This window comes from Pteropus medius, unplaced genomic scaffold (assembly GCF_902729225.1).
Source record: "Pteropus medius unplaced genomic scaffold, Ma_sr-lr_union100, whole genome shotgun sequence".
Lineage (NCBI taxonomy): Eukaryota > Metazoa > Chordata > Mammalia > Chiroptera > Pteropodidae > Pteropus > Pteropus medius.
Window position 1 is genome coordinate 18,541,775 of NW_024356249.1, and position 27,608 is coordinate 18,569,382.

The 27,608-nt window shown below is 37.1% G+C and overlaps 1 protein-coding gene across 12 annotated transcripts in view; it reads right to left on the reverse strand.

The window, feature by feature from the left end:
- Positions 1-27,608, reverse strand: part of ST7 (suppression of tumorigenicity 7) — a 242,092-nt gene that overhangs the window by 22,653 nt on the left and 191,831 nt on the right. For 10 of the 12 annotated variants that reach the window (XM_039860986.1, XM_039860988.1, XM_039860989.1 and 7 more), the window contains 2 exons: positions 14,289-14,361; positions 12,714-12,816 (listed from right to left, as the gene is read on the reverse strand). In XM_039860986.1, coding sequence (XP_039716920.1) covers positions 12,714-12,816; positions 14,289-14,361 — 176 coding nt within the window. Of the gene's footprint in view, positions 1-12,713; positions 12,817-13,384; positions 13,521-14,288; positions 14,362-27,608 lie in introns of all 12 variants that reach the window. The other 2 variants (XR_005652395.1, XM_039860996.1) reach the window with 1 other exon arrangement.

Here is a 27,608-nt window from a genome sequence, read left to right on the forward strand (position 1 = left end):
ATAATTGCTAACATGAAAAAACTTCATAGACGCCCATGATAGGAATTATTAGTATCTATTTACTGAAAATATACAATATGTCAAAAAGCTACAATAAATGTAATACAAGAAAAATTCATTTGAAAACATTGTTGGCACCGGGGCTTCTACATATATTTGGAAAATTGCAGTCCACGTGACTGAGACAGATGGTTTGCTCGGCCTGCAGGCTGAACGTAGCACATATGGCTTCAAGGACTCCGTTCACAGCCCCAAACGTGGGCTGTGTGGTAATGCCCCGTTTTTCCTGATCTCTGTCTATGTGTACTTATCACATGCCACCTTACATTAGTTATCCACGTGTCCTTCCCCTCAGCATAGTCAGAAGATTCTCAAGAGCACGTATCTCACTTCCCAAGTATCTTTCAGAATGAGCATCCCTGGCTTAATCAGCATCATGAGGCTAACCAGAGCAACCCACCAAGGAAACGTAGCTGCCTTCTCGTTACATCCACTTTGTGGCAGAAGTAGGTTATGCCCATAAAGGAGATTTATACTCCCACACAGTTCCAAATAAAATGTTGGCTCCGACCAAATGATGAAGGCTAATAACAACGATGTGTTATGTTTTGGCCAGGCTTAAAGTGGCTGGCAAGATCAGTTCTCAACATGTGCAACATTTAAATTAGAAAGGCATGGAACAACATTTCACATCTTACTTGTCAAGAGAAAAATAAATGGAAGAGGGCAGATCCCTATCCACAAGTATGCAGAAATCAATTAGAATAACTGTAGCTCGCAAATCAGAGAACATCTCTGTCTGTCTATAATAATTATTTGGCTTCTATTAGCTAAGCCAGCATTCTGTGCAATCTTGCCTGCCATCCTGCCTCTAACTTCATTCCCAGATTCTCAAATCAAATTGATCTTCAAGTATAGGCTTCTAAAGGGTTCGGAAGCAACTTTTCAAAATCTATTTGTCAGAATCTAGGTCCTTATGCCCAATATAGGAACATATAAATTTTGAACATATAAAGAAGAGCTGAGTAGTACCTACTCATGGAGCTATGCGAGCAGAGCAGGTGAGATTTGACCCATCAGAGGCCACCCCAAGTGACTGCTCAGGTCTTTTTTGTTAAGGTCTGAAAATTCTATAATAATTTAGTGAAAATAATCCCAAAGTCATTCTTCACATAGATATTAACGCCAAGGAATTAATTCATACCCGAGTTTTGGATTTTCAGTATCAAAAATAGCAGAAGTCATATGAAAATCATTAGCAAAAAATATGGAAATAAACAAAATGAGAAAGAATGGGTTAGTTAAATTACAGCACATTTAGATGATGGCTATCAAGTTGCTAACAAAAAATCAGGTAGTAGAATATTCACTAGCATGAGGAAAATGTTCATCACATATTAATAAATTTTTTAAAAATGTACCATACAGATTATGATTTTGGTAATACAAATATGTACTTGGCATTAAAAACATTGGAAGGTCACAGATTAAATGTTAACGGTAGCTAAATGTTTAATTTTATGGGAGATTAATTTCTGTGCTTTTACTGTGCTTTCCAAGTTTTCTGTATTAAGCATTTTTTATTTTTCTCTCTCTCTTTACGTATACCTATACAATATGTAATGCAAATCTATTTTCTAGACTTGTGTCAAAAAAACAAAAAACAAACCACACAGAAAAAAGGTGAAAGGGATTAAAGTATAAATTTCCAGATATAAAAATAGCCATGGGGATGTAAAGCACAGCATAGGGAATATAGTCAATAATGTTGTAATGACTATGTACAGTGTCAGATGGTACTAGATTTATTGGGGTGATCTCTTTGTAAGTTATATAAATGTCTAATCACTATGTTGTACACCAGAAACTAATATAATATTGTATGTCAACTGTAATTGAAGAACAAATTTAAAACAAAATTTAAAAAAAGTGAACCAAACAAAAAGAGATAACCAGAGATTGCAATTTTTTGTCTGTCTCTGCTGCTTTGGTGCAACTGGCTCTGAAAGAGGCTCTCAGCTCAGAAAGGATATTTTAAACACATCAGTAAAGTGTTTGGAAATAAAACTAGGGCTATTTGGAAGACAGGCTACATATTCTGAGTTTCAATATTGCCTACTCCTTGGCCTCAGTAAGAAACACACTGGAATAAGACAAAACGCAGTGAGTCACTATGGCTCGCTCAGGTCTCACTGTAATAGGGAACGAGGTGCACAAAAGCATGGCCCCTGCCTCCACTCCCCTTGTCTGCCCTCTGCCACTTTGGACCACTGTTTGTATCCCGGCTCTACTACGCCGCTATGAGACCCTGGACAAGGTATTTAATTTCTTTCAACGTCAGCTTGCTTATCTGCTAAAATAGAATGAAAATACACATCTTGCTGGTTTTGATGTCTGAAGATTATATAAGACAATACACATGAAACATTCATACAGTACCTCACATATAAATGTTCACTAAACAGTGGCTATTTTCGCTAACAAAAAATTGAAGTGTTCATATTACAGTAAAGGTAAGTTTTCTTGTGTATGTATGTCCCACAGATAACTAAGTCTGTTTCCAGGTAAGATACCTGAGTAATTTTATAGTAGTAGCAGACAAGCTGAAGAGAACTGGCTCCCAGGGGCCACAAACTGACCAACATGGGATCAAACACAAAGCAAAACTGAACCTGGTGATGTGCAGTCCCCATCAGGGTCCTCTTCACAAGATGACTGCTCCTTGCTGGTTCAGTTATGTATTCATCAGTTACTTTGCTTCATTCAAAAAACATGGGAGTGTCCACAGGGTATCTCAGGGAAAGATACAGGAGTGTCACAGTGTACCCCAAGGGCACAGATACGACAGCATCCGCAATTCATCTCAAGGGCATGGACATGAACCCAGTCAGGTCCCCATCTTGGTGATCCTGAATCTTTTGTAGGAGTGTAGAAGTGTGTGTGTGTGTACAACAAAACAAGAAAATTCAACACAATTACTGCCTTAGTTAAGAGGTATATACTTAGTACTTAGGAAGCAAATGAGGAATATTATCTCTGAGAAGGCTTCACAGAAAAAGGAAAATATGAGTTAGTCTTATTAAACAAATAAGCAAAGGTAAGAGTTGGCAGAAGTGGCTGCACGGCCGCGCAGTGGAACCAAAGCTTCAAACGACGATAATGTGCTTGCGATCTTGAGCCACTTGAGCACTAACGTGATAGTAACTGCCAACACTGACTAAGCACTGACATGTATCAAACATTATCTCAGGTACTCCTTACAATAACTCTGTGACAAAGCTAAAATTATTATTCCTGTTTTACAGATGGAAAAATGGAGGCTTTGGGGACATAATTAGCTCTCCCAGGGTTGAACGAGTTGTGTGTAACAGAATCTGTGTTGGAACTCAGGTTTTGTGCTACTTCTCAAGGAAGTGGAGCTGGTAAAGTAGGTTGTAAAAGGACTTCGATGATATGTTTCAGAATGTGACATTTACCTTGAGTTCGGGCTTTTCAAACTTTAATTCACAGAAAAATTTGTTTAAAGAGAAAACAAACTTAAAACAGAAAAGGTGAAATTGATGTAAAACAAAGCTGTGAGGGCCTCTTGAGTGGGGGAACCCAGGAGAGGTCTGACGAATCCTTATGGCTGCTAGGAAGACAGTTTGAAAACCACTGCAGTTGGCAATTGGGAAGTGAGTTGGTATAGTTCGTGGTTTTGAAAGAAACGGACAAGTCGTGTGTAGGACCACTGGACAGGGAAGAGACTGCATTTTTTAGCAAAGTCCTAGAAAGCTCCTGTCACGGTCTGGATGAGGGGGTGACAAAACCAGGAGAGGCACTTCCCCAGAACTTGTGCCTGGTTGAATCTGAGTGTGAGAGAAGGAATCAAGGGTAACTATAAAATCTCTAGTTTAGGAAACTAGAATAATGTGAGATCATTAACGAAGATAAAGATACCCGAGGAAGAAGAGGCTTAGCAGTGGGAAGGTAACTAAAACAGATGAAGTGCCTGAAAAACATCCCTGGAACGGAGGCCTGAAGGCAGCTCGCTCTGCAGGTCTAGAGCTTGGGAGAGAAGCTGGAGACATAGATTGGGGTGTGCTGGGAAAGGCAGAAGCTGAAGCAGTGGGAGCACATAAGATCTCCCAGGAGAGCATCAAGCAATGACGCTGCCCAGAGAGCCAACCTGAAGGATGCGCACTGGAGGAAATTATATAAGTGGAGAGTACTCAAAGATGCAGGAGTGACACAGAGAGAAAAGGTGGCGGAGAGCTGACATGGCCCCAAGATAGAAAAAGTGGTCAGTGGGAGCAAATGCTGAGGAGAAATGAAATAGGATAAAGTTTGAAAAGAGGCCAAAGAATCTGGTGACTGAGACGGGGGTGGCCTTTGTGACAGTGGCCTTGGTGGGAGCAGCTACGGTGCTTTTAGTTAAAGAAAGAGGCCTCTTAGAAATTTTCTATTTTTGAGAAATATCACTAAAAACTGGTTTCTGTTCTCTTTCCTCTGGGTCATATTTCCACAATACATTCTCCTTACTCTAATCCAAAAAAGCTTTGGAACAAAATATGACTCAATTCAAAGAAACTTATATTGAAATAATATTTTTGAAATGTACCATTGATATAAAATATCATATACAATCTGCCAGGGTATTTTGAGTTTTCACTTCCACGCTTCAAGCATTTTTAAATGCTAAAACCTACTACATGTTTTGTGTCCTAAATTGGATTAAAAAGCAATTTTATACTCTGTCAATCAGCTTTCCCAAGATATAAAGAGGGGACTGCATTAGTGTTTCCATGAAATAGAATTTCCATCACTCTAACAAGGTCCAATGGATACTCCATTAGCATATACAATTACCAGGATGTTTTCCCCCACAAGACTCTTGCCATTCCCATGAAATTAGAGTTTCTAGATTAACATTACATGAGGTTATTTTTTTAAGTAAATTTTTAATGGGAATGCATTTCTGTCATAACAGTTTACATTCTTTCCTCTTTCTTTTGTCATGACTTTCCACACTCCTAGACTTATAACTTAAGAACTAAATATCTATTAGAGGGTCTTCGCTTCAATATTTTGTTAAGTTCACACTGCCTTGTTGGTAAAATGAGCTTCAGGAGCATGGTGAGCCCCTTTCCGCAAGCACCCTAAGGGACTGCCCACTGCACCCCCTGCTCCCCCCAAGGTGGGCCCAGCAAGTTGAGCCCATGGTGTAATGGTGCTAGGATTTTAGGCAAGATGAAGACGAAAGCTTTCTCCCATTGGTGCTGGTGATTTTTCTTGATTTGTTTCCCTCAACAGCTCTACCCATAACACCCAAGCCTCCCAGGCAGTTGGGGCTCCCTCAGCGCCCTGCTGCTGCTCAGAATGCATGTGGGGCCTCCTGTTATTTTCAAAACTGGAATGCAAAGGTGCCTCGGGGTTGCTGCCTTCTCATTCCAGTTTCAACCACAGCAGTTCTACTTTTACTTGCTTTGTTCATTAAGGTTTCACGTAAGATTGTATTCGGAGGCAAAAATGTTTATTGTTTAAAAAATAGTAACAGTAATGATTATAGTTAGTTTTTTATTTGTTTGTTTTGTTTTTTTGACAAGGAGCTGGGAGAGCTGTGCTAAAACAGGAATACAAGAGAGAGGTCGGAAATTAATCAGCCACAAGCAAAAGACTTAACAGTTACAAACCGGTTATTCCTGAAGACAAAAGCTGCAGCTAGAATATGTGAGAGGCTTCTCTCAAATCTGGAGGCCTGAAGGGACCCAGTGGATACTCAGGGAGGGTCGAGGGCATTATAGTGCCACTGTTACACTCTCTGGTTATACTTCTGACTTGGATAATCCAAGAAATAACAGTTAATGTACGTTTCTAGGCAGCCTCTAGCCTACAAGTGCAGAAATAGGGATGAAGGTACAAGAAAAGAGATGATGAAGGGGCCAACAGGTATTGAGCACCTACTATGAACTGGATGAATTACACAATATAATTCCACTTACTTTTCATCAGTCCTACGAACCCTTTATTTTTATCCCCATTTTATCAAAAAGGACATAGGCAAGGAGTTAATTTACCCCCTTTCCCACAGTTCCCCCGCCCATGGACAGGAAGCAGTGGGAGTCCTTCTTTCATATACTTTTCAATAATACGTCACAGGCCTGCTAACCCCCATCATTATAATGAATGTGTTTTTCCATAATATAAAGTCAACATAATTTGCTTATAGTAGTGGCAAAGAAATGCAAACTGAAAGAATAGAATTTCATCTGTACCTAATAAAATCATCAATGTTTTTGTTTTCTTTCTTTCTTTTCTCTTTTCTGTTTTAAACAAACTATTCAATGCTGGTGAGCATGTGCTCAAATGGTAAAGTAGTCACCAGCTGATGGGAGTGAAAACTTACAATCTTTTTTGATATGTAATCTGGCGATAAATATCAAGAGTGCTAAAGTGCTTCTATATGTTACTCAGTAATTTCCATTCTGTGCATTTATCCCAAAGAAATGATCCTAAAGACTAAAAAAACTTTATGCCCAAGGAGGTTCAATATTGGAGTTCACCACAACCTGACATCTACAATAGAAGACACGAGAATTAAATCATCCTCTTCAACAAATGATGCTAGAAAAATTGAATATCCACATGCAAAAGAAGGAAATTGGACCTTTATCTATACCATACACAAAAACCAACTCAAAATGCATTAAAGACTTAAACCTAAGTCCTGAAACCATAAAGCTCCTAAAATAAAACATGAGGATAAAAACTTTATAACATTGGTCTTGACAGTAATTTCTTGCATATCGCACAGGCAACAAAAGCAAAAATAGACAAGTAAGACTACATCAAAATAAAAAGTTTCTGTGCAGCTAAAACAATCAACAGAGAGAAACAATCAACAGAGTGAAAAGGCAGCCCATGCAATGGGACAAAATATTTGCAAACTCTCTTTATCTATCTATCTATATAGACAGATATAGATATATATAGATAGATATACATGTGTATATCTATATGTATATATAAGGGGTTATATATTATATATAAAATAAAAACTGCATTTTATATAATATAAAAACTTATATTATATGATATATGATAAGGGGTTAATATCCAAAATATAAAAGGAACTGCTATAATTCAATAGCAAAAAACCTCAAATGACCTAATTAAAAAGTGGGCAAAGGACTTGAACAGCCATTTCTCTGGCCAACAGGTACATGAAAAGATGCTCAACATCACTAACGACGAAATACAAATCAAAACCACAGTGATATGCCACCTCACATATATTAGGGTGGCCTCTATTAAGAAAAAACAGACTATAACAACTGTTAGCAAGGAAGTGGAGACATTGGAATCCCTGTGCACTGTAAAATGTAGCCATTATGGAAAGAAATATGGAGTTTCCTCAAAAAATTAAAAATAGTACTACCATATGATGCAGCAATCCCACTTCTCAGAATTTCTTCAAAAGAACCGAAATAAAAAAGATCTTGAAGAGATATTTTCACTCTCATGTTCACTGCAGCATTATTCACAATAGCCAAGATGTGGAAACAATCTAAGTTTCCATCAATGAATAAAAGAAAATGTGACACACACATTCTCACACACATGCATGCGCGCGCGCGCGCGCGCGCACACACACACACACACACACACACACATATTATTCAGGCTTAAAGAAGAAGGAAATCCTGTCCTATGCTACGGCATGGATGAACCTAGAGGACATTATGTTAAGTGAGAAAAGCCAGTCACAGGACAAATGCTGCAGGATCCCACCTACAGGAGGTCTCTGAAGTAGCCAAACTCACAGAAACAGAAAGTCAAATGGTGGTTACGGGAGCTAGAGGAAGAGAGAAACGGAGAGCTGCTGTTCAGTGGCACAGTTTCAGACATGTTCTAGGCTCTGCTGTACAACAATGTGCACATAGTTAACAACACTGTACTGTGTACTTAAAAATTTGTCAAGAGGGTGGATTTCATAATATGTGTTTCTTATGACAAAAATATAAGGCAGTAAATCATTCAGAAAACAGTTACTGAGACTTTTTTAAAGTGTTTGAAGGCACATGGCTAAAAGACTTAAATTTTAATGTTAATTTAAAGGATAGCCCTTTTAAGGTCAAAGAATCATGAAAATTTGATCGTTCCCCCAAGAAAGAACAAATATACCCCCCAAAGCCAACCATAAACTTCAAGTTAATAATCCCGTGTTTTTTTTTTAAATATGAATATGCTGTGACTATGATTCCTATATATTAAAAATGCACAGAAAAAAAGGCTAGAAGGAAACAGTCTTAAATATGACTAGAGGATGAGATTATGAAGGATTCCTTTACACTTTTATCTAATTTAAAAAGAATTTATTTTTATGATATAACTACAGAGGGGGGAAAAAACATACTGGGAGTAACAAATCAATAATTTAGTCTCTCTTTCTTTTTGAAAATGTGTCAGAAAATGAAAATTTATCTTTACCACCCTGAAAGGTTAATGTAAAATCCTCTAAACGAAAAATGTGTCTTTCCACAGGGAAAGCCTTGCGATGTGCATGTCATGCTAAGACTACATGCTGCAAATGAAAACTCGGATCTGTGCCGTGATGAATCACTGAGAGAAGGGTGTCCCCTCCATGGAAATCGCAAAACTGCTCGGGAGCATAGCACGGTGGGTGGAGAAGCATATTTTCAGGGAAAGCAAAATAAAAAGCTAAAGCAAAAAATCCAATAAAATATAAGAAAGATGAAGGTATCGAACCAAGATGAGTGTAGCTCTTCATTTATCCAGCATCATGAGAGACATTTTCTTCAAAAAATGAAGGATATTCCTTTAAATTTAAAGCTCCTCTTTTAATCTCATTAGATAGAAAACACCCTCTAATGATTTAGAGATTTCTTGGTCTTTTTGAATTGTGTACCCAGTTCTTGAAAATCACTAGCATCAGTAAGATCTTAACACCCTTAGCCATCCTCAAAAAGGAGTAAACACCAAGTAGTAATCAATGCCCTATAATGCGAAACCACACAGGGGAGAGACTGATTTGGGGATGAAGAAGGTACAGGCTTCCTGATAGTGACTTTTGGTGGTGGGGTGAAGGATGAGTAGGATTTCTTTAGAAGAAGCAAAGAGGGAAGGGGAGGAGAATGTTTCTGGAACAATGAACAGACTTGTGAGAAGGAGCTGGAAAAAAAATGAAAAACAAGTTGGGTCAGATTACGAAGGGTCCTGAAGAACTACCCAGGAAGTTTATATCTTTTTGCACTCGTCTGGGGACACAGCTGCAGCTCCTCAGGAGGGGAGTAACACAACTGGATTTATAACGAGAGTCTAGGGGCTGCTTTCTCCGTACAACCTGCTGCAATCTAAAGCTTCAGAAATGCTCTGTGTTCACTTCAGAGGCTCTCTTTCAGAATAAAGACTTGTGGCTTTTTACTATTTTTATTTATTTCCCAGTACTGTGGTATGACACTTAAGAGAGACACTCCTTCTCCTCATGTTTGCAGGTGAAGAGTGTTTCTAAGAGTAACCCTCCTGGAGTAAATTATATTTTTCACTGGATTTTGAAATATTAACTATGTACCTTTGCTTAATGGACTGATGGAACTAAGCTGGAAATTTATGGAAGACAATCCTTAGCTATTATATTTGGTATTTTTTCTTCTTCCGGGCAGACTATAACTGGGTAAAATGACATATAGATACTGGAAAGCCCTGTGGTGGGCTACCTACAACTTCCTGTGATAGAGAAAAAGAAGCCATGAAAGTGTTTAAGATATGATAATATCTTGAAGAAATCTGAATTGTCCCTAAGGGACTCAGTGCCCTAGGAAGCGATGAGCTTGCCGTCATCTGTACTGTTCATGCCTGGACTGGTCTGCCACCAGCGGAGGGTGATGTTTAAGAGTCAGAGAATCCAGAATCTGTTAGGCTCTGTCACTTATTTGCTGTGTGACCATAAACAGGTTACTGAATCTCTCCAAACTGGCAGTACCCCTATCTAGGTAGCAGGGATAATAATATATAACTCATAATGTTGTTATGAAAAATAAATGAGATGGACTATGTAGTTCAGTTAGCATGGTGCTTGGCACACTGTAAACATTCAATAGAAACCAATAATAAAATAACTACCATAATATCATTATAAGGAGAGATTCAAACTAAGGATAGGAAGGTATCCTAGATGAGGGGTCCCCAACCCCTGGGCTGTGGATTGGTACGGGTCCATGGCCTGTTAGGAACTGGGCTGGCTGCACAGCAGGAAGTGAGCTCTGGGCAAGCTAGTGAAGCTTTATCTGTATTTGCAGCCACTCCCCAGTGCTAGCATTACCGCCTCAGCTCCACCTCAGATCATCAGGCGTTAGATTCTTATAGGAGCACTGGTCCCTGGTGCTAAAAAGGTTGGGGACTGCCATCCTAAATAATCTTTAAGGCCCCTTCTTATGCCAAGAGTCTAAGAGTTGATATTCTTCCTTGATATCTCATTAGAATTAAGGCTATTCTCTACCTGAAAAGGGACCAATGTGCATGCTTGTGCATGTGTTTAGCAAGCAGTCTAAAAAATAGCAAGACATGTATAAAAGATGTTTATAACAGCCTGCACACAGTACACATACACCAAAGGTTTGTGGTTAATTCTCAACATATGAGGCCAGTGACCAACACGGCCTTTTCCTATGGATGTGTCAAAAGAAGATCTGGCAACAAGTTTCCTCTCAGCACAATCACCAACAAAGCAAAGTGGTGAAGAATCAGTATACTACATACCCTATCTTTTCTCCATTTAACGATTAGAAAGAAGAGTGAAATGAAGTATTTAAAATGTTTCCACTTTTAGAAGAATTCTGTTTTGCAGGGATAGTGTTAGTTCACTGAGTCAAGTTCTTTCATGGTAGCCTTAGACTGTTTCTTAGGGTTTTTAATACTCTTCTAGAGTCTCAATCAACCATTAAGACTGTTATCAAAAATGAAATGACAGCTTCAATTAACATATCTAACCAACAAGTTTTCTATCTTGTGCCCCAGGATTATAAGGTACAATTGGGAAAGTTAAGACCTGGTTCCTAGATTAAAGGGGCCACCAGTGAGTCAAATATTAATAGTGTTAATAATTTACAAGCATATAGTGCTCAAGTATTTTCGAAAACCTTTGACTATATTATCTCACCTGATCTTTATTACAGAAGATAGATAAGGCTTATATTTTTATCTTTATTCAAAAGATAAAACTTTGAGTTTAGAAATGCAAGCCCAAGATCCCATGGCTAATAAATGACAGAGCCAAAACTTGAACTCAAGTCTTTGTCTCAGAATCTAGGACTCTTATTGCCCAATATTACCTCTCAAAGAGCCTTACTTATGCTTGTAGAATAACAGCGCTTTGGTTGGAGAAGGCATTCCATAAATATTAATTGATGACTTAAGTTCGCTGAAATTCAGGACACAATTTTCATGATTAGTTTTAAATTTAAATCAAACCTGAATGAACACCTTTAATTTAAATAAAGAGATATATTTTTATACCACTCTATACTCAACACCTAAGTCTATTAATTCTATGTTGGTCATTATTTACCAGCACCAGAGTGGATAAATACATCCTTCTGCAACTGTGGCACTGGGTGCCACTGTCAGTTTCCTGTTTTGTGAAAAGGTGACCATGATCTGATTAAAACCTCAGGAACGATAATAGGTAATTTATCTCTGTCTCTATGGATATCAACAAAGTAAAGTAGGTCACTCCATAAATCATCACGCGCACACACACACACACACATGCACACACACACTACCACCCTTTTGCTACAAAACTCTAACAAAACAAGAAAAAAGAAAATAGCTTTCTTTTGTCATTTTTCACCAAAGAAAGTCTTCATCAGACATTTTGCCAGGAAAATTATACCCTGTAGTACCCGATATGAACTGTAAAAATAGTTTCCTTAAGATCAAAATGTTTTAGACTATCAAGAAATTGAAAATGTTCCTCGGTGATGTCCTATCACATAGTAGGTACTCAAATACAGGTAAATCATAAATACACACCTGTCTCCTGAACAAAAGATTATAGAAATCACCTCTATCATGATCTGACACCCTTAAAATTAAATTCCTAAAAATATATTAGAAATATTATAAATCAATTTATAATGAGTAGTTATAAGATGATCAATCATGTGGTTAACAGAACAATTAAGAAAAATATTTCCTACCATATATACCCGCTAAAATGGCACTCACAAGCCAAAAACGAATACTTCATACTTTGAAGTTTTCCCAATTATTTTATTGCCAATATTTATTAACTATCATTTACTTATGTGACACACAGAATGTCACATTGGAGAGTATTTTTTTACCACTTTTATTCACAAGGTTCGTTTCCCGAGATGGGTCTAAGTTAAGACTATTACTGGTGTGAAACTCCCATCGAATGCATCAACACCCTTGGGATTTCCAGTTTCAGACTTCCTGACCTGGCCTGCCTAAGCCAGGTCTATCAATTTACCCTTATTGAATGAAGCCTGAAATCGGCCCCAAAGCCTCTCGAGTGTAGCTTTTGCTTAAAAATTAGGCTAAAAATCATAGATTATACGGGCACCTCAACATTCATTGGTTGCAATTCATTTTTTTTATAATTGTTTGTATTCAAGACATGATAATATGGTCACAGAACACTTTCTCCGCTATCATAATAAGTTCCTGCGGGGATTCCACAGACTCACTTTTGGCACATGAGGATTGAATTCCACCGCTCTATGGATGGCCTCGACCGCATTCATCTCTGCTGTGCTCAGCCCGCGCCGAGATGCAGCCTCGGGAGAAAACCTGAAAAGCAGAAAGACAAACACCATCCAGTTGGGACCACTGTTTGGGCATCAACCCAGAAAGGCATCTACATGTCAAGGGCCCATAAAACCACAGCGAACCAATGGCATGACCTTTCCAAACCTCTACTACACAAAACCTCTGAGCAACCCCTCAGACCGAGGCCAACAAAAATCCCAGCAGAAGCAGAAAGCGTGCTTGCATCTAATCACGGCAGGAATTAAATTCAGCTGTCAAGTCTGTCTGTCTAAATAGCTAATCTAAATTTTCTACAGGGTACCTGCTTAGGTCAGGGGAGGGGGTAGGGCTGATGAGGGCGGACAGTGTAGGAAAAGAGACAACTACATTACAGAAGAGCGCACTTGGTTAAAAATAGAACTGGGGAGAATTTTAAAGGAGGCTCCCAACCCAATGTCAGTGCTGCCATAGAGAGTTAAGTCGTTGCAGCTTCAGCAGCAGGAGAGCCTGCTTGGGCCGTTCAGGCAGGGGAGTGTGCATGCCCAAACTGTGGGCGAGACACCTGCCCAAGTGAATGAAAAAAAACCAGACCATGCAATCTCTTTCTCACCTCACACCCAGGGCTAACTCCAGAGCTGTGCTTGGCAGGCAGACACCACAGGGGAAGCTGTGACAACCCTGGCCCTGCCCTCCCAAGCTGGAGTCGCTGTGTAGGGAGAAAAGATGTTGCAGTAGGTACTGGCGATCTACAGGATAAAAAAGAACGAAAGAAAATTACTTCGGTCTTGAAGTGCACACACACTTAACAGCAAACCTGTCTGACATAGCAGAGGCTGTTTTCTTTTCCTGTTATCTGCTTTTCAATGCTACAGAGGAATTGTATCGGGGAAGTGTAAGCGTTTCTGAACTCAAAAACAGTTAAGCCATCTATTCTCTTTCACCTGCCAGTCAGATTGGATGTTTATGGAAATTCTCTATGTCATAGCCACCTGCCTGAGTAAAGTAGGCAAATGTCCCACTGAGAAGGCGACTCAAAGTAAACAGACCCTGGGTGGGAGTTAGTTCAGAACTGATGAGGCAAAGAATGGGAGATGACCGACCATCTCTTCTGTCACATTACATGTTTGTTATGACTGCTACCCAGTCTTGGACTGCTGAAGGAAAAGGCATATGCGAAAAAAAAAAAAAAAAAGAATAAAAGGAAGGCATTTTGTGAACTCCCAAGCAGGCCTTTCAGTATCTATTATCTGCTATCCTCCCCCAAAAAAAGTCACCTCAGAGGCATGGAATTTCATATAAATCCTTCTTTAGGGACCCACAGACACTTACAATACCTGAGGATATACATTCCCTCATTCTAGTAGTGAAAGAAAAGGTCAGCAGATTTTGGAAAATGCATGCTCATAAGCAGGGGTCTCAGAGACTACAAGAAACTTCCAAAGAAACCCTCAGAGGCCACACATCTTCTTAAGTGGGGTCAGGCATTTCGTACTGCACAGTTATCATTCACTTACTTGTCAGAGACAGCTCTTGCTTTGAGCAAGGCAGCTGTGTAGCATATAGTTGCCGACTTTGGTAAGCTTATATCTGTTAGAGAAAAAGAAAGTAGGAATTCTTTTAAGTTTGCAGAAACAAGGAGTAATGATTTTTAATACACTAGCATTTTAATCATGTAAATCTTAATAAAGTATAAATTAAGGATATTTTAATGTATGCACAGCTGTTCCTTATGTATCAGAGTGGTATGTGAAAGTAAAATCAATTCGCATTTTTGTGAATAATTCATATTTAAAATCAGCCAGACTGATTCTTCAGCAATCATTTTCTATTTTAAAATATGCATTTTCATATTGAGTTTATTTAAACAGAGAAGAGCTACAAATATATAAATTTAAATATTACATGAATACCTTTGATGTCATGAAAGTCAAATAAGATCATAAAACCTCTTTGTAACTTATAAAATTTCCCAACAGGCATATGAAATACTAATGTGAAGAAAAAATGTTACCTGGTTTGAAAAAAAAAATCTTAAATCAGATTTCCTTTGAATTAAATTTCAAAAAGTCATATTCATTTTTTGTTATAAATATAAAATATTATATAGAAAACATATATGAGGAATCTTTATATATGTGTTTATAAGAAATCTTCATATATGTAAAATCATTAGGAAAACTATACTTTATTTTCCCCCTTCAAACCCATGGTATATATATCCCCTTTAACATGAAGCCTAATTTGTTTTCCAGAACAATGGTTCCTCTCAGTTTGTACAGAAAATTTCAGATGGAGAGATGGGAGTCAGTAACAGGTTCAGATACTGAGTTTACACAGAAGTGAAAGTACAGGAGACAGCTGAGGGTAGCAAACTCAAAAAGGTTAGAACTTTGGGTGGGGGAGGGGTGATTGTTTTTATAGTATGATTCTATTTCTTATCAGAATAGTATTTCTTTTACTCAACCAAATTTATACTACAGTATAGAAATACCTTCTTATTTCAAACCAGGTAAAATATGCCGTTCCTAATGTTGCAAAATCTACTCTAGGTTAGAGGAACTCTTAACGCCTGGAATGCCCTGTACGTTTCTTTGCAGAGCTGTTTTCAACTTAGAATTACATTATAGTAGGAATGAAAAGGAAAGTCCCATAACTAGCCAATAGACAGCAGCAGAAGAAAATGATTTCATAAAAGAAAACCAATCCCTCATCCAATAATAAGTATTTATCATCAATTCTAGCATGAGGAATTTCTCTTTGGGGGAAATTTCAAAGACATTGATAAAATACAAAAGTAATCACAGAAAATACCAACATAGAATTGAAAAGGAAAGAGGTCTCTGTAACCCTGATATCATATATTATATTCAAACAAAATTCTACCACCATATGCATAGTATAAAATGATGTGTTTATCACTAAGAAGAAAAAAAATGTCAGGTACTCATGGATTTGCCTTGTTGCTTTTCCAACATCTAAACATTTAACTACTTCCTTGTGTGGGAAATCAATCCAGGAATCAAATATCTTGTTTGCTGGTGTCTATTCACTGGTCGTTATTGAAAAATAATTTTTAAAAAAACTGCAGATGATACATGTTCTACTTAAAAGTTCAGAACTTTGGTTTAAAAATAATCCAAGTCTTGTTTCCACCCTTCCTGGTGGGATCTGTGTTCTTTCTGTGGTAACCTAGCACCTCCCTATGAAGTTGGGACCAATGAAAACTCCTGGGAAGAAGTTAAAGTTAAAAGCAATGGTCATCATTATTTGAAGGTGGCAGCACAAGATGGAGCCTCACATGATAAATTAAAGAACACCTATTAAGGATTTAACTTTTCAATGAGGAAAATCATATTGTGTTTTAATGGTTACCTAATCAAACAAAGGGACACATTCATCCAGTTGGAAAGGGAGAAGAAGGTAAAATTGAGGTGTTCCAGCAGAATATTAGAGATGCCTAATTAGATGTTCTTTGATCCAGAAGCAGACCCCCTCACACCCACAGACAGGACATTCATAACCAGAAAAACACAACAGAATTCTGCAACATTATGACTTTATAGTATATTTTCCCCATTTAAAAAAAAAATTTACCCCTACTCCTTCATTGTATATAAAAATGGTAGTATATATGCACAGTCATAATACTTAAAAAATAAATAACTAAAAATATATTTTAATCAGTATCAAAGAGAGAAGGGGGAAATGTAAATGCCCCATTCCCCACTATCGTATGTTTATTCCATTTGATAGCTTTTTACTCTATCTAGTAAACTATTTTGTTCTCACTGTTTAATAAAAATGAAAATTAGCAGAAAGTCTTGCCTAACAGCTGACCCTTGAATAATGGGGGCGGGGGGCAGTGGTGGTGGTGCTGGCCCTCACGTAGTCAAAAATCTGCATATAACTTTTGATCCCCAAGAACTTAACTACTAATAACCAGAAGCCTTACCAGTAACATAAACAGTCAATTAACACATGTTTTGTATGTTATATGTATTATATACCACATTCTTATGATAAAATAAGCTAGAGAAAAGAAAATGTTATTTAAAAAGTTATAAGGAAAAAACATTTACAACACTGTACGTATATACTGAAAAATCCACATATAAGTGGACCAGTACAGTTCAAAACTGTATTGTTCAAGGGTCAATGGTATTTTCAATATTTTTCTTTTAATTCTGTCAAAGCGATATGTCTATTTGGTAATGGCAATGTGTCTCTAAGAAGGAATGAATTACTCTAAAGAAATTGATCCTAAATGTCTCTTCAGATAAATCATTTTGTTGTTCAAATGAAATTTTGTTTATAATGTAATTTTAAAAATGATGCTTATGTTTGGTAATATAAATCAAAAGCTTTAATGTTTTACCTACCCAGCAATTCCACTTCTGAGACTTTATCTTAACTGTGCATGAAGATCTAGCCTTAAGGATATTGATGATTACATTGTTTCTAATGGTGGAAAATCAGAAACAGCCTAAATGTCCAATCATAGGAGATTTGTTGAGGTGTTGCATATCCGCAGGGTGCAAATGACCTGGGGAGATGTATTTTTGTGCACACATCAATGAGTAAAACAAGTATACAAAAATTATGGTTTCATTAATTTTTATAAAGCATTTATATGCACAGAGATAAAAAGACTGGAATTATATGTACCAAATATCAAGTGTTTATTGGTGGTATTATAGGCAATTTTTTCTACTGTTTATCTGTATTTCCAAAGCTTCCTGTGAAGTATATGTAATAAGAGAACTTTTAAAAGTTAACAATGATGCTAAATGGAAGAATTCAGTTCTAGAAATTGTCTGAAGCAAGTTCATGGGCAAATATATTGGTGGAGCCAGACACTGACAGCATAGACAAGGGTACAACTTACATGAAGTGTTGTCAGCCTGAAGATCTATCGGATGTATTTACATACCTTTATGAAAGTTAGTGTGTTCCTTCTGCAGTGTGAACATATTTTCATCTAATAATGCCTAACATCTAAATCAGAGGCAGGAACTGCATGTTTAGGCTCATTTGACACTACCTTTAAGAGAATGCTAATTGTTATGACACTACCTTTAGGAGAATGCTAATTGCTAATTGCAAATCATTGACACTACCTTTAGGAGAATGCTAATTGTTATGAGCTGCTTGCCCCATGAGAACTACATCTTTCATTTCTAACAAAAAAAAAAAAAGTATGAGACTTGGTTGTTGCCTATTATAATTGTGAAACTTATTATTTTGAAATAATTATAGGTTCACAGGAAGTTGTGAAAATGATACACAGAGTTTTGTGAATGCTTCCTTCAGCTTCCCCTAATAGTGACATCTTACGTAATTGTAGTATAATATAAAAAAAACTAGAAATGGACCTTGGTACAATACGATTAAGTCAATTACAGACTTTGTTCAGTTTTACGTGGTTGTGTGTGTAGTTCTATACAATTTTATCCCATGGCTAGATTTATGCAACCACCACTACCATCAAAATCCACAACTGTTCCAAAGGAATTCTCTCGTGCTTCTCTATTTATACCCTCCCCATCCATACCTGTTTCCTGGTGACCACTTGTTCTCTATCCCTACAGTTTTGTCTGCAAACTATAATTTTATGCTATTACCACTAGGAAAATATATAAAATGATAAAGGGAATAGAGTGGCTAACAACCGTGATGAAAATGGTAGTATCAAAAGTTTTGAGCAAGAAATAACAAATCAGCTCCTTTCCAGTATTGCTTGTAATTTATTCAGAAATTTTATTCAGAGGAAGAGACTCTCAAAATCATTCTAAGTCCAATTTTGTATGAACAGACTCTATGGAGTGCCTTTGTCTTTTGTGTCATGTTGCTACCATTATTACCCGAAAAGTCCTCTTAAGAATCAGAATCCAAGGAGGAAAGAAAGGAAAGAATGAGCCATCACATAATTCCATTACTCACTGCAGAAATAAAGAATGCTCAATAAAAGTTTCTCACTTAGGCAAAGATGAACTGCTGGCATGAGTTTAATTTTCCTCCCACTTCTATGTCATCTTGTGTTCATACAGGTCCTTTTATGAAAAGGGAAGACCTTTCTCCAAGTGTCTGAGACATGCAAAATCTGATTGTCATAAAAGTTCTTCATTAAAATCTACAATCTTGAACTTCATACAGTTGGAATCATAGACTATGTACCCTTTTGTGTCTGGGTTCTTTCACTCAGCACGATGTTTCTGAGTTCCTTCCATAGTATAGTGTGTATCAATACTTCATTTTTTTTATTGCTAAGTAGTATTTCATTGTGTGGATATACCACAATATGTTTATTCTCTTGCTAATGGCTATTTGGACTATTTTACAGTTTGGGGCTATAATGGACGAAGCTGTTGTGACCATTCTTGTGTAAGCTTTTTCTAAAAAGAAAAAATAATTCTCTTGGGTATGTAACTAAAAATGGGATTGTGGAGTCAGAAGGTAGATGCCATGTTTAAACTGGTAAACGGTGCTCTGAAGTAGTTATATGAAGTTTGCAAAACTAATATATGGTGAGAGAGGTCAGAAAAATGGTTACTTCTGGGTTTGATGGCAGTTATTGACCAGAAGGAGGTAATGAGGCAATGTTCTGAGATGATGGAAAGTTCTATGATCCTGGGTGGTGACCACATGGGGTATACATAAGTGAAAAGTCTTCCAGCTCTATTTAAGATCTGTGCATGTTATTACATGTAACTTATACCTAAATAAAAAAAAAAAAGATTAAAAAACAAACAAATCTACAATTCTGTGCCACCTGAAGCTGTCTTCTCTCACATTTCAATATAACCTCCATAACATTTACTTGCCTTTTATCATTCTGGCCCCCTCCATTCTTGCTACAAATCATAATCTAAAAATTATTTACTAGTTTTGCCTTCCATAAAAAAACAGAATTTGGTTATTTCTCAAGTCAATTTTTCAAATATTAAGATGGTTAAAATATTTCCTCTAAACCTAATCTTTTCCAGAATAAGTACTTCCAGTTCCTAAACTGACATGTTCTTCAGAACTTCTCACTTATTTGTGTTATAAAGCCATAGGTGATTTCAAAATATGAGAATTATAAGTGCAAATAATCCTCTAAATCCCTGAAACCTGACCAATACAGAGCTCAAGGGAAATGTGCAACCTGAGGAGCTATGGCCACTGTGCCTCTCTGAATACAAGCTAGGATGGCCCTGAGGATGAGCGGCTGGAACTCCATGTTTGTTCCAATGACTGTGTGGTCAACAAAACCTCCCAGATTCTGTCCAAACTGATTTTAGCCAAAGCCAGGTCTTTTTTATTTAAGCCATGAAATTTTTTGAATATATAAGCAGGATCTCCCATTTGACTCCATTAAATTTTAAATCTTAAAATAAAATCTAAACCATTAAATCTTAACCATATTATTCCAGTCAGTCATCATTCTAACTCAAGCTACCACCCACAGCTTTGTTCCATACACTTCATAAACATATGACTTTCCTCCCCGTATGATCATTATCATCATCAAAATTACTGCTAACATTTATCAAGGGCTTACTAAGTACAAGGCACTGGTGTTGATGCTTACATTATCCCATTTAATCCTCAGAGCGACCTTATGAGATAGGACCTACTGTTAGCCCTGTTTTATAAATGGAGAAAGTGAGGCACAGAATGGTTAAGAAATATGCCAATATCACATATTTAGAACAAATATGAGCTGTGCCCAGAGCATATGATTTTAAATTGTGCTATGTTGTCTATAAGGCCTGATTTTTAAAAATACTGACCATGGCAATACCAAGGAGAGAATCTGGGGATGATATTCTAGAGATTACCCTAAATCTGGAATGGTTTGCAATGGTCTGCAAAGATATAAGTCCAGGAATTTATTAATGATTATAATAAGAATTATAACATTTATATAATTAAATATTATTAATTAATGGCATAATAGGTGTCATGACCAAAAAAGATAGCATTAAAAACATTATCGAATGTTTTATTTAAATAAAGATATAAATACAACTGACCCTTGAATACCGGGGTCGGGGGGATTGAGATGCTGACCTCCACACAGTAGAAAATCCAGGTATAACTTTGACTCCCCCAAAACTTAAGTAAAGTTATCCCTTGGTATCCATGAAGGATTGGTTCCAGGACCTCTGCAGATACCCAAACCCACAGGTGATCAAGTTCCTTATATAAAATGGCAGAGAACAATGCATACGGTTGGTCCTCTACATCTGAGGGATCAAAAATACTGTTTTTGATCTGTGGTTGGTTGAATCTGCAGCTATGAAACCAGGAAATACAGAGGGCTGACTGCATATCTACTGAAAAAAAATCCGTGTGTATTTATTTTTAAAAGTCTGTGTATATTTATTGAAAAAAAATCTGCATATAAGTGGACTCGTGCAGTTCAAACCCATGTTGTTCAAGAGTCAACTGTACTTCTACGGCATTCCTCTAATTCAGAAATATGAAGAAAAATTGCCATTTAAATAAAAAAAACATTAAAATACTATTGTAGAGACAACAAATATTTTCACATTCACTATCTCATCTGTTTTTATTTAGAATAATTTCCTTAGTAAATTCATATTGGATCTTCAATCACCTCTTTCTAAAGTGTTCATAAATCACATAATCATCACTTCTGGAATTTTACTGGGATTGACTTACTTGCTTAAATTCTTTTTAAAAAGAATCAAAAGCATTGAGGGGAAATAGAAAATAGAAATAAACAGTTGCATATTTTTATCAACTTGTTAACACATTACTTTCTTTTCCAAACAGTAGTACTACAAGATAGATCAAAGAATTGGACAACAGCACACAACTGTGAAGGTCGTCCCTCAAAACTCTTTTATTCTACAGATGAAGAAATACAGGCCAAGAGAAGCTAAATTATATACTTAAGAGCTGCTTAACTAATTAGCGACAGACTGGTCTTTCAGTATCATGTCCTCGTCACCATCAGTACCATGTCCTTGTCGGCATTCCATACTGCCAGTGTGGTACTTGCTATTATTTTCCTTATCATCATTCTCTTATACTTTCCTAATCAATTTGCTTGGAAAATAGCTTCACAATTAAAGTCTTGAGACTTTTGCTTCCTCTGGACTTAAGCTACCCTGAACACTTGCTTACAGGTTTCTACCTCACTTGTATATACTTACTTAGCTATATGTCATTCTGATATTTTCATATACTTAAATCATTTGTTTCCTTCACATTTTTTCCATTAGGAACAAAACTATACTTTCATCTTTTAGAATCTCCCATACTTCTTGAACCAATTTCCACTTTAAAAAGAAATCTCTATCTCCTATGCCAAATAGTGTCATCACAAAGTAAGTTATTTATTGAAACTCCATTTATGAGTTTATATTTCTCTTTCCTCTGAATTAAAAAAAAAAAAAGTGTGGCTTTGCTTTTCCTTGTTATTTGTTTTTAGATTCAGGGACTATGTCTATAACTACTGTTCCCTTCTTTTACCATTACGAGTAAGATAACATGGTCTCCTTCCCTTAAAATTCTTCCTTTTGGTAAGAATTAAATCCAGGGTATTAATTACTCCCAGGCTTTGTCCATTTTAGTAGTAACTGAAGTGTCACTAAGGCAGGAATTCATCAGATGCTTTGCTTTTAGCAAATGAGACTTGTTGCAAATTTGCACACATAGCCATTTATATCACATAATCCACTATCTCCAAATTCACAACCTTGGAAGACTAGGTGGACACCACATGTTCCCCACATTCCACTTTTATTTTCCTTGTGTCATTTTAATGACTCAGCAGAAGTAGATAGGTTTCAATGGGTTACATGAGTCCTGGCAGGCTCTTAATCGTGTCTTCCCTACACAGGGTATCTAAGGGTTATGCTGGGTCTACAGAAGCCTCAACCTCCTATACTTAAGACATCGTCAAAGAGCAAATGAAATTAAGTGGTTATGATTTAAAATAGGAAATTCTAATCACCCAGGAAACAAAGTTTCTGCACTGGGATTTCCATTTATTGTTTAAAGAAGAAAAACCAAACAGTAATAACTCTACAAAACCTAGCAAATGTCTCCCTAAAGGAAAGAATTCTGCTTCTTCACAGGGTCTGAAATCACTTTACCAACTCCTTCACATCTTAGTGCTTTCACACTGCATTTTCATTTTTCAACCATATCAAGTCAAAAAAGGGCAGAACGTGAATCCATTGTGCCACTCTCTTCACTTTGTGGTCAGATTGAAGCCTTTCCTCTGCTTAAATGGCTACCAGGTCTCTCCATGGGCTTTAGAATAAAATCCAAGCTAGACACAAAGTTCTTCGAGGTCTCTTTTGGCCCTTTGCTGCTGCCCTCCTCCAGCCCTCTGCTCTGTGGGACATGTGGAGTTTTTTACATAAGGTATATTAATCTTTCCCTAAATCTTTCAATATGCTCTCTTTGCCTCTAGCACCCTCACTGTCTGGCTCAGCTCAGCTCCCACCTTTACCGAGAAGACTTCCCTTACTTCCCCTGGGTGAACTGTCCCTTCCGTCTTGGGCTAAACTATCACAGTCTTCACATTTTATAGCACTTGACTGTTCTGTTATTTCCCTCTCCTACTTACATGCTATATTTTAGGAGTAAAAGCTTTGTTTCTTCATTACTTTGTACCCGTAACACAAAACAGCATCTGAAACATGGTTGGTGATCTGTGTTTGCTAAATGAAATCTTAAATTAATATACTAACATCTCAAATTACTTGATATTAGCTGCCTTCGTTATGTAAACATCTATATCTAATTTAGCTTCTAGGAGCCAAAAGTGATCAGTGTTGATGGATGTTTTGAGAGGGAATCAGTAACTTGTTTTTTCTCAACATGTGTACTGCATTTATTTTTGCTTATGGCATTCTAGCAGAATGCATGAAATTGTACTAGATGTCTATTTGAAACAGCAGTGGAATGAAAAAGTGGGGCAAAAAGAAAGCAAGAGTGAAAGCTAAAACAAGGTTGAAGAAAAGTAGAAAAATTTGGGGCCAGAAACAAGAAAGGCGAACCACACCTTTTTTGGCTCCCAAAGACCCTTTATGGGAATGATGTTTCTGAAAGAAAAGGTCATCTCAGGAAGAATGACTCTTAACTTTCAAAAGTCAAAAATGGCTCATAATAGCAAACTTGAAATTTAATATAATAATCTTGGAAGAAATTTATGTAATTACGAGTGAAACCATTGATTTGATGTGTCTAAAAACCCACGAAGCAAAACATTTTTTCTGTGATTATCTTTTTTGATCTAATTTCCTTTTTTTCACCTACAATAATAATCATCAAGATGTAATTTAAAAAGGATCATTACTGTTCCTATGCATGAAATAGGTCAACTGAGGGTTTATTTCATATCTATAATTCTAAAACAGTGTTTTAATGATAGCAGCTAGCAGATAAATAAATCTAAAGTTACCTCACAAGTGAGGACACTATGTCCACTGCGTCTTCATCTAACCAGTCACTCAATTCACCGCAAGTGTCCTGAACCCTACCCTAGTCCGTGAGTGTTCTAGAAGAGAACATGGGGTTTGCTCTCAAGGGGTTTCTTTCTCTGCACCCCCACAGCACATTTCCAGTAGATTTCCTGAGCACCGATTCATCCCACCTCGACTTACTGTGTGTGTGTGTGTGTGTGTCTGTATGTTTTTTCATAAACATCTCTCTTCACTAAACTGAAAGTTTCTTGGTGACACAGAAGAGATCATATTCATCTCTGAATCCGGACGCACCTAAAAAGTAGTATCTTCAACATAAGGGTTTGATAGATTCTTGCTGAATTAATTTGAAAATAATTAACCTAATTACTCTCTGTCATCATTTAAGATTATGGAGTATCAAGTGTCTTAATCAGGCAACAAATCGATATACTTGAAGTTTGTATTAACCCAACACAAGTGGCCTTGACAGATGCTTTTGGAGCCACAAACTGACCAAACAACAACAACAAAATGACAAACAAACAAAAATGCAGCCCATTTCTCCTTCCTAACCTGTTTGTGGACTATGATGTATTATCACTGTCCTATTATGTGATACTGTCCTCCAACTGCTTGTCTTCAATAAAACTTCTCAGTTTACTCCATGATATGATACAAATAAAACAACAGAAATGTAGATTTTTCTTTTTTTTTGGTTCCAGACAGTGTGAGGTCTTTTTATCTCACCTTCAGAAAGCCAATCCAAAGTCCCCTTTTAATCAAAGGGGAAACTGTCACTGAAGAAATAAAAAGGATTGACAATACGAGAACCTCAAAAAGACTTACCACCTGGGACTTCAAGGATTCAATCGGGAAATATTACATGACCTTAGTAATTCGGAGGAGAGGTGGGGCAGGCAACACGAATTCAGCTACAACCTGAAGATTTCACTTATGCTACAAAGTCAAATACCAGATGTTATCTGGGCAATAAGGATTACTAAAGACAACATAAATTTAGAGGGTTTGTCCATGTGCCAACTATGCAGATTACAGATATATTCATAAAACATCTTCCATCATCAGAGATAGAGGTTTCTCATGCATACAGTCTTTACTGAAATAACATCTACTATCGCAGCTCCTGCTCATGGAGTGTACGGCATGATAGGCAATCATTTTGAAACCTCAGAGGCTTACTCCCCTTCTCAAATCTAACCCTTAGTTTCCAAGCTGGCAGAGCACCCGATGCAAAGCTACACAAGGCCACCATTTCTCAATCACCTGAAGCCCTTCTTTTACACAAGAATTCTCTTCAACATCTGCCTGATATCCTTGATCTCTTCCGTAAAAGCCAACTTTGGGCTGGGAACTGGACTAGGCTTAAAGCCTGTCACTAGGGACTGACTGCAGTTCAAAACTCTCTCAAGGACAGCCTAATTTTGTAGTGGATACATTTTGGAAGCTGCTTGGGCCTGTGGCATCTGTTATACGTCTGTATACTTGACTGAAAAACACTGTTTTGTTGGTCTGGACAGCTTGACACTGACAGCCTGAATACAGATTTTATTCATTGGTCCTCTCAGCATCTCAAATCTCTCTTACTCTTGCCTATTCTTCAAACATAAATGGAAAACAGCCTACCCAGAACACAGGCTATCCAGTGACCATTCTAAAGGGACTATGATGATAGTTGAGTAACTTGTAACTTGTGGTAGTTATAAGGCCTTGGGCAATGAACAAAGATTACAAAATTTTTACTTATGAAGGCATAGTGTCTATGCAAAACAATATCAGCAAAAAGCTTGTTTTCTGAATAATCTCAACATAGAGTGATCCTCTAATGCTTTCTTTAGAACTTTTAAAATGTTTTCCATCTACTGAGATGAAAGTATTTTCCCCAATATTAGAAACAGGGCTTGTTCTTAAAAGTATACGTTCTGCACACTACCAGATGGCAGATAATAATGCTAAATTAGAATGGGCTTGATAACATCAGTAAAAATGGTCTTGATATAGGTGTTGTGTTTATATAATATTTGTGACTATAAAAAAGACCAGCTGTCCCTCACAGGGAAGTTTCTGCCCCCAAATTTAGGGCAATCACTAAATGACCTAATGGAATAAATAGCCAAATGAGCTTGGGTTTGTATTTCCACTGATGCAAATTGTCTCAAGGATGACACAATTTGTCTTTTGATCAGGAGTAAAAATCCCTGGCATTTCTGTTAGTTTTCCAAAAGTTTAAGAATTGTTTGTAGATAAAACTAGAAATTTCTGTTCTTATCAAATATCTATACATATGCCCTATTAGATCCATAATTAATTTTAATAATAGGCCATAACACTGCCTTTTGGGGGGGCACAAGACTGGGCTCTTATTCCATTTTAACTGACATTTTATATATGATTTTCCATTTAAACAAAATTGATTGAGAACAGAGGTAAAGTTCAGGAGTGGTAATCTTGGCTCTTTACAATGGCTAAGAGTTACTGAACTCTTCCCCTGTGCCCCACACTGTTCTAAACACTTAACATGAATTAACTGCTTTAATCCTCAAAACAAATTCCCAGCTGTGTGACCTTGGGCATGTTACTTAGCCTTTTAAGCCTCCATTCCATTTCCAGAGGAAGAAAGGAGGCTTAGAAGGTTAAGTAATTTGCAGAATTCACTCAGCTAGTAAAGGCAGAGCTGGGGCCTGATCTCAGCAGGCTGCCACCAGGGCTAGTACTCTTCACCACTGCCCCATGACTGCTTTTGGTATCCTCAGAGATCACAAACTAGGTACAGAAATAGATGCTCCGAAAGGTACCTTGTAAGCCCTCATATTCACATTCTTACTTGTTCTATGAGATTCTTCTACAATTGAAATGCACAAATGATCTTAAATAAGAAAGGCATGAATTCTTTTCTATGTTACCACCCTAATCTCTGAGATTTAAGTTTTCAACCTAGGTGGCCTATAAACTTCTTTGAAAGGCAATCCAAAGCTTGTAACAACTTTCACAATGGCTTCTAAAAGAAGGTTCTGAAGACTTAATGATCTTGAAAACATTTCTGTGTTTATAGCAAATGTATGATGAAAAAAAAAAAAGATGATAAATTTCAAATTAAATGAACACCATACATCAAATCCCCTTTGTGACTAAAGAAATTAGGTACAAGTTGACTGAAGATGGAAAGCCATATTTCAGAGATAGTTTCAGAAAAACAACAAATATAGATATATCCCATTCTAAAGGAATGATTAAAAAGGAATCTTCAAAGACAATTTGGTATCATTGAAATTCTGCACCATGCTCCAGCCTGCCTAATTCATGTCTTTTTCAGAGGAGTGAGAGAGGCAGAGCAAGTTACTTGAGTAAGGCTTATGTTTATGAAAAACACATGGGCTTTCAGAGCCA